Raw genomic sequence first — 9,312 nt, 5'->3', positions numbered from 1 at the left:
AGAGAAAATGTACATTATTAATGTTTTAGATGATGTGGAGAATGCAAAAAACCTTGAAGTTGTTAGCATTGAATTTGCTCTTAGATGCTTGAATATGCAACAGTTCATGTGCTTGTCTGGATTAAAATTTTTAAATTGTTAACTTTAATACTAGAGGTTAAATTTGAAAGAGATCTAGTGTAACAAACTTTTGACAATACATAAATGATAAATACCACCAACTTATTTTATATACGTGTGAACACTCTTTACACAATTCTGCAGAACATTGTAAAACTGGTGTTGGCAGAAATGCACAACCATAAAATACTTGACTCATTCTTTTCAGAAAAATTACAACCGGTGCGCGATTACATAACATTACAATAGAGAGCTGATACTACATAAAGTACCTAAAAACAAGCTAAGCTGTCCCTTGAGCTCAGTAAGACGATCTCCCATCGCCCTCGGTAATAACATCCTTGAATGCTCCACCACTGGGGATCATAGGTAGCACATGCTCTTGATGTGGTACTATAACATCTAACAGATATGGCCCAGGATAATCTAACATCTTTTGGATGGCAGTCTTAAGGTCACCTATCTTTGTTACACGAGCAGCTTCGATGTTACAAGCTTCTGCAAACTTCAACATATTGGGAAATATCTCAGATTCATTTGCTGGGTCACCTAAGTACGTATGTGCTCTATTGGCCTTATAGAACCGATCCTCCCATTGAACAACCATACCTAAATGTTGATTATTTAACAACAAAATCTTAATTGGAAGTTTCGATGCCCTTATTGTTGCCAACTCTTGGACATTCATCATAAAACTTCCATCCCCATCGATGTCAACAACAACACAATCAGGTCTTCCAACAGCAGCTCCAATCGCAGCAGGCAAACCGAAACCCATAGCCCCTAATCCACCTGATGTTAGCCACTGACGAGGCCTATTATACTTGTAATATTGAGCCGCCCACATCTGATGTTGACCAACGCCAGTACTTATAATGGCCTCCCCATGTGTCAGCTCATCAAGAACTTGAATTGCGTACTGTGGAGGAATAGCTTCACCAAAAGTCTTAAAAGCCAGAGGATTATTAGTTTTCTGCTCCTTTAATTCTTCCCTCCAAGATGAAAAATCAGCCTCAATGCTTCCTCCTTTATTCTCCAAAATCTTATTCAAACCTTCCAAAGCCAACTTCATGTCTGTACAAACAGATACATGAGGTGTCTTATTCTTCCCTATCTCCGCAGAATCAATATCAATATGAACAATCTTCGCCCGGCTAGCAAAAGCTTCAAGCTTTCCTGTCACACGATCATCAAACCTCACCCCAAAAGCAAGCAACAAATCACTCTTATCCACAGCATAATTAGCATAAACAGTACCATGCATTCCCAGCATTTGAAGTGACAAATCATCCGAACAAGGATAAGCTCCAAGCCCCATTAAAGTACTCGCTACTGGAATCCCCGTAAGTTCCACAAACCTCTTCAACTCATCCCCACTATTCAAACACCCTCCACCCACATACAAAACAGGCTTCTTAGACTCCGAAATCAACCTAACAATCTGTTCTAAAAGCCCTAAATTCGGAAACTTAGGCAACCTAGACAAATAACCAGGCAACCTCATAGGCTGATCCCAATCAGGCACAACCAACTGTTGCTGAATATCCTTAGGAATATCAATCAAAACAGGCCCCGGACGGCCCGAAGTAGCTAAAAAGAAAGCTTCTTTAACAATTCTAGGAATATCCTCAACATTCAAAACAAGATAATTATGCTTAGTAATAGACCTAGTTACCTCAACAATAGGAGTCTCCTGAAATGCATCAGTCCCAATCATTCTTCGAGGCACTTGGCCCGTAATCGCAACAAGAGGAGTACTATCAAGAAGAGCATCAGCAAGCCCACTAACCAAATTAGTAGCTCCAGGCCCTGAAGTTGCAATACAAATTCCAGGGCGCCCTGTAGCACGAGCATATCCCTCAGCAGCAAAAATCCCACCCTGTTCATGCCTAGGAAGAATATTCTCAATTGTCTGAGACCTAGTTAAGGCCTGGTGAATCTCCATTGAAGCTCCACCAGGGTACGCGAAGACGTGTTTCACGCCTTCGCGTTCCAGGGCTTCGACGAGCACGTCGGAGCCCTTTCGAGGCTCATCGGATGAGAATCGAGAGATAAATTGTTGCGGTGGGGCCTTAACAGGGATGGGTTTGGAGAGGACATTTGTGATGCGGAGAGTGGCGGGACGGCGAAAATGTGAAGAGGGTTTGATTGGAAGGGTAAATCTTGAAAAGGGTCTTTGAGATTTGGGGAAGAGAGAGGGTAGAGAGGTGGTGATTTTGGGTTTCAGAGCTGTGGCCGCCATTGTTGAATGTTGAAGAAAGGGGAAAATGGTTTGTTATGATTATGTTTGTGTGTGTGTGTTTTATAATAGGGTTGGTTGTTATGATGGAATGAAGGAGATGTGAGTGGCACAACGGGAGACTGTGAGTCACTTAATTTGACCCCTGTGATAGCTCATATAATATTTTAGTATCAATTTAACTTGATTTTTGCACAATTAAGATACATTAACAGTATATTTATATTAAATACTTTTTAAAAATAATTTTGTGAATTAAAATTTCGATCTTAAATTTTAATTATAAAAAGAATTTTTGGAAAAAAAAATAATATAATTATGTGATCAATAAATTTTAAATTATATATAAAATTAAAAACTATAAATAAATAGTTATTTATGTACCAGCTTATAAGTTACTTATAATTTATAAGCTCGTAATAATTTATTTCGGAGTGTTTGCCGACCCAACTTATAAGTTTGAATTTACAATTTATAAGCTAATAAGTTAAATGTTAGTAAGGACATACTTTTTCTGAACTTATTTTATTATTTTTAATTTTTTATTAACTTTAATTTTAAAATATGTGTTCTAAAATATTTTTCTAATTTAATATTCACGAATTAAGATAATTATATTTAAATTTTATTTATTTTGGTTTAATTAAGTAAAAAAATTCTGACTTTTATCTAAACACTTATGTAATTTATTAATATTTATCTATTTATCATTTTTAAGTCATTTATTTATTTTAAAATTTTCCAAACGTACACTAATTTTGACATAAAACACTTGAGATGCGTTTTTTTAATCAGAAAGGAGCCGAGGTGAATATATTAACCAATAAAGTACTAAGGTGCTATTCAATTGTCGTTTTTAGGGCAAATTCAACGGTGATCCAAAAATCCAAATTTGGAACGGATTATCCCAAATTTTATTCCAACAGGTGATTTAAATTTGGATCACTGTTTACTGATCCAAATTTGGATCACTTGATTTAATATAAAATAATGATTTTGTTATTTGTAGTTTATGAGATTTTAAATTGATTTTTGATTATTTAATTATATAATTAATAACAGAATATAATTAATAGTTAATAAAATTTATTTTTAAAATAAAACTTAAAATAATGAGAAAAAGTAATTTCATTAAAATTTAAAAATAAAAAATAAAGGGGCACAGAATGCATTTAGACATGCATTAATTAAGCATTTGTGGGAAGAATATACTAATTCGAAAAATTAGTGTGTAACAATGATATTTGTATATTAATTATTGCAATAAATGTATTTTTTGTTAACTAAGTGCACAATTTTAATATTTTATGTGTATTATTTTTTTTGATTTAATTAATTTATGAAATGTTATATAAATTGTTAATAATGATTAAATAATAAATTTAAGATAAAATTTCTTAATATGATATTTATATATTATTATATGTAAAAAATAATTTGGATCAGATATTTGGATGTTGGAGTTGGTCAGAAATTTAAATCAGTATTTTGATTAGTTGGTGATCTAAATTTGGATTTTTGGATCACAACTATTGGAAATGACCTTAAATCTCCATGTTTTTAACAATATATCTCCTACATGGCCCGTGACAAAGGAAAAAAAAATTTCTTACATGGCAAAAAGTTTTTGAATTTAAATTTGGATTTTAAGTATAACAATTTGAAATTCGATTCAAATCCAACCTGAATATAAAATTCAAATAAAACTCGAATATAAGTATTTATACATTATGATTTGATAACCCTTATGAAATATGAGTCCCGAAATAAAATTATCAAAATAATATTTGCAAAGAATTGAAATACATAATTCGTGCAAAACACATATCAAAATTAAAATATTAACATTAAATATTTAAATTCGTACGTGTAAACAATTGAATAAGATGAGAATGTATAAATATTATTAAATTATGTAGTTAAAAAAATCGAACCTCATACAGTTAAAAGAAATCCAATTGAATAATTATCCTATGAACCAAACAATATTTTAGATAATATAATATTGCTTAATATTACGTGATGATTATCTTATAATTATTTTACTCAATATAATTTATTTAATATAACTTAATTATTGATAAAATTGTTTTTAAAATTAAAAGTAAATAAATTTTATTTTACTTAATTTAATAGTACCTAATAAACTAAATACAACTCAAAAATTCATTTGTGTTAAAAAATATTTTTAACCGAAAAAAATTAGAGGCGGAGATGGGCATTAACAAATACAATCGTTAAAACAGTAATTATCTGTTTCAAGGTAAATAACTATTAATAAAGCTATTTACTACTCCCTTTATCCAATTTATTTCTCTACACTTTTCTTTTGAGGACGTCCCTCTCAATTCTTTATGTTTGAAAAATAGTAAAATTTTGTAACATACAAACCAATTATAGTCACTCACATCCAGTGCTATATTCCAGTATACTCATTATATATATTAAGAATTGATCGGTACCACCACCTTACCCACTTTTTTCCCTCACTAAACTACATTTTTTCTTAATCTCGTGTCACACCCCATATGAGTATAATTCAATGAGACGGATGGAAGTATTACTTAACTATTGTTAAAAAATATTTGACAATTTAAAAGTAAATCGAGGATGGGATCGATACTAAACAAAGTCCATATATAGCAGAAGTCAATCATGTTAATGCTTGGATTTAATAAAATGAAAATTTTAAAAATAGTTATATAATTATCTAGTGAGTACCAAAATTTGATATTTTGGTACATTTATGTTCCAATAAAAAATATTTTCACTTATTAATAAGGAGTATTATATATATATAAGGTTAAGAGTAACGGACTATTAGTAATGGACGAAGAGACGTTGCTTAATTGTCGTTGATTTGATTTGAATTATATGGCCAAAATCTTCCCATGAAATACTGATTACTATACTTATTTTAATGTTAAAGGGTGGTATTTGAATAGGTAAAAATACAGAAAAATACGTACAATCGCCACTTATTACCATTTATAATGAAATTTAATTAGTCAATTTAATTTTTAACCTTCAAATCTTCCATATGTCATCTATCAATTAAATGTGATAATTGACTTATCTATATTTCAAAAATATTTTTCATATCCAGGTGTATATCTAATTAACGTAACTGATTTGCTTTGCTATTAATCTTTACATGATTTCGCATAATATTGCATATCATGAATTAGAAGTATAAAATATAGATTACAAGCATATAAAGCTTTCTCCATTACAAGCATTCATGAAAATGATTCAAGTAATTATCATTTCAGTAAAATAGCTAACTTTGGATGTATATCATTTCTTGTATTTAAATTGACTATTTCAAATATCATGTTTTATTTTTTATTATATAGTTGTCCTTTCAAGGATTGCAGTCTAGTAATAAACATTAAAAGATATAAATATGAACTGAACAGATGAAGTAATTGTCTAAATCAAGATGTGTTTTGATAAGCAAATCTTTCCAGAGAACTTTTTTTTGTTTGATTTATGGTAATGTGTACTGGAATGGGGTTTCAGATGTCGATGATATTTCACAAGTGTTTTGAAGTGGCAGTGATGATAACCATGTAATTGTCATTGAATCTACGTGCTTGGCTTGATTATGTATGGATTTGATTATGTATGTGTATGTTGTTATTTTTTAAACTTTTTCGGATAAAATCGATAAACACCCGAACACCCAGAATCTATAAAATACCTACTGGAACACCGAAAGCATTGAGGTTTTAATAAATCCGTGGTGAAGAGTTTGGGATGTCTGGCATAAGATTTTATCGTACTTAAAAATAAAAATATTGCATGGTGACAATCACCCTGAAGGAAAATCTTTTAGTTCATACTATAAAACGATTAGTTTTGCTTCAACTAGCGAATAACATCATCGACAAAGATAAACTAAACAACATAGAGAAATTAAAATGACGAGAACAACCTGGAGACTTCATTTCAGTATCTTCACTACCAGGGTTATCAAGATCGTCCGTCGGGAATGCATCATTTAGGAAAGCCTCATTGTAGATCATCACTATTTCAACAATATCCCAGGATCTCCATTCCCCTCAATGTCTTCAAAATTGAAGCAGTTGTCTTGTACTACACAAATCTTTTCAGCACACTTAGCTTCTTTGGGTTGCAACAATAGTGACATCGGAGTAATAACTTGCTTTGAACGCGATTCATGAGCATAACGAGCAAATAAAGTATCTTGAAGAACATAAATACATGAGGTAATGACGAGAACGATGATTCAAGCTCATCTCGAAACTGGCTCATCATCATAGGTTGAACTTAACAATTGGACCATGACCTATGTTTAATAAACAGTGTGAACATACTATTTATCATAGAATGATAGATATGGTTGCCGCTAAGGATGCATTTTGAAAAAAAGGAGTGATCACATAAAAAGTGTGTCTTGCTGATTCAACGACAACCTTTTCAATGGACTTATCCCGATGACTATCAAGAGTTTATGCAAGCAGACATTCATATGGAGATTTAAGTAATTCAGAATGCTTAGTAGACACGTACGTTATGTCACTAAGTAGAGCTCAATGATGGAATAATGGAAGATCATATTGATAAAACATGCACATCTATTGAATGGACATCCCCTACTCCTATTAAAGATGTTCAGAAATTGACGCGACACATGTTTGCCTTATTCAGATTATTCTCTCGATCGAAAGACAAGTAAAGACTGTTTGATGACATATTAAGGATGGACAACTTGTTTTACTGGACAAAAAAATTGAAACAATACTTGATATCTACATCACTCATACCCCAATCAACACATGTAGAAATTCCAGAAAACAACTTGAACGCAACTAAAGATGTGGTACATGGTGTCTCGGTAAGAGAAGAAATATATCTATATTTAAATCGACTAAAGTATGTTTGAAAAAAAATTATCCTTTGATGATGGTGCTATGAAAGTTAGAATTGATAAAGACATAAAATGAATATAAATCTCATTGGGTGTTGAATACTCCCAATAAAATTAGGGGCAATTATTGTGATCAAATTTTCACCCGGCATGACATGAAAATCTCTAGACATGATGACTGCATTATTGGCAGGAAGTGTTGTTGCTAACATAAAGGAAGTGGACGTGAAGACTCGACGTGACCTTGATTCGACATGATGGAAGCGGAGATCAAAGATAAGAACGTTACAGTTTCAAGACTTGGTCATAAACGTTCCTAAAAAATAGGATGTGATAACAATTTTATCTCTAAAAGCTAGGATCATGAAGAATATGGTTCCTACAAATGAGGTACGTGCTAATGGAAGTTAGGGGAATAATATATCACCAAATTACAAGCTAATTAATTATTCTCTAAATGATATATTTAAGCTATATACAAAACTGACAACCGACGACTTGGCTAAGACATGACGTTTAGATACTCGACTGGAGCGGGGCAGTTGGACGAGAACATAATACCATGAAGAATAAGTCATATAATGATCCTAAAAGTTAGGAAGGGGTTATTCCTTATTCCTAAATTATAGGAATGAGTGAATGAATTTGTGGAACAACCTAGAAACTTGCATGAGTGGTAGAGAGGAGCTAAAACCCTATTAATTCATTAGCTACAATTTAACTACAAACACTTCTACTTGGGCTAGAATTCTACTACTTCATCTTCTACACTCACTCTCTCCATTATTCACCTAGCTACTATATTTTATATGTTATTATGCATAATTTATACAATATCTACAACAACACACAATCCTACATCACTTATATAAGACACAACACTACTACTACTGCTCACATACACATACATATATATATATATATACACACACGAAATACTACATGACCATACACACTTTTAACTCAAGAAAAGTCCTCACAATTCACATCAAATTGGAACACTCAAATGAGAAATTTTATACTACTTTTCTATAGTATCTTATTGATGGTAATCACTTGCAACATCATATATATTATATTTTTTCTCAGCCGATGAGAAGGTTGCACAACCGACAAGTACACGCACTGCCGACAAGTACAAATTGAACACTCGACAAGTACAAATTGCACACTCGATAAGTACAAACTGCACACTCGACAAGTTAAAACTGCACTTCGACATTTTCAGACCGCATAATCGAAAATGAAACTTTTTCCAAGTTTTAATATCATTTCATTGATTGTAATCAGTTGTAATCATCTTGACATCATTATAGTGGAATCATTTCGGCTGGGTATCGTCCCACCCGCATTTTTTATCCTTTAATGTGGGGTTTTCCGCGTCACCAATTGTTCGTGTCCATTTATTTTTTATACATGTCGATCACTTTTCTTTCAAAAATTTACTGTGATTAAATCTATTAGACTAAACTTTTAACCTACAAATTTTGATAAAAACGGTATGTTCTTCGTTGTTTAACAATTTTATGGTTTTTTTTAGTTTATCATTGTGTAATTAACTATAATTTTTTTTTGTAAACTTGTTAGTATAGGTACTACTATTCAGACAAATGAAGAAGTTGCGGTTTAACTTATGACTTTTTTTTGTTTTTTAATTAGTTTCCATGATTTATTTTGTGTAATTATTGTTAAAGCAAGAATGAAATGATTGTGTACTAGTTAAGTAAGTAGATTAAGAAGAATTATAGAATTGAAGCGTAATTGTGTAGATAAAGAGTGGGTGTATGTGTTTTTGAGCATTTATATGATCAATTTTTTGAACTTGTTAATTACGAAAGTAACGCTTAAAATATTATGTTTGTCAATGATGTATTCATTGATGTTACGATGAGTAGAGGAGTGGTATTGAATTGGATTTGAGATAAGTCGAGAAATGGTGTACTTAGTTGGAGTGAATTGATGTATATTAGAGTTTGGGTTATGTAAACGTATTTTGGACCTGTGCATATTGAGAATAATTATACATAATAAGTTTTTTTTCTTTTCTCAAGTTTTTGAT

At 31.6% G+C, this 9,312-nt stretch overlaps 1 protein-coding gene across 1 annotated transcript; it reads right to left on the bottom strand.

The window, feature by feature from the left end:
• Positions 1 to 201: 201 nt before the first annotated feature.
• Positions 202 to 2,472, bottom strand: LOC141664253 (acetolactate synthase 2, chloroplastic-like). The gene has a single exon (XM_074470172.1). It carries the CDS (start codon positions 2,360 to 2,362, stop codon positions 422 to 424), a length of 1,941 nt encoding a protein of 646 aa, XP_074326273.1. The 5' UTR covers positions 2,363 to 2,472; the 3' UTR covers positions 202 to 421.
• Between the last annotated feature and the right edge of the window lie 6,840 nt (positions 2,473 to 9,312).

Source organism: Apium graveolens, chromosome 6 (assembly GCF_009905375.1).
Source record: "Apium graveolens cultivar Ventura chromosome 6, ASM990537v1, whole genome shotgun sequence".
NCBI lineage: Eukaryota > Viridiplantae > Streptophyta > Magnoliopsida > Apiales > Apiaceae > Apium > Apium graveolens.
The sequence above is the reverse complement of the archived record's forward strand: the minus strand, read 5'-3'. Positions and strand labels throughout refer to the sequence as shown.

Excerpts from the sequence above, each read along its gene's own strand:
- LOC141664253 (XM_074470172.1), bottom strand. The coding sequence starts at position 2,362 with ATGGCGGCCACAGCTCTGAAACCCAAAATCACCACCTCTCTACCCTCT.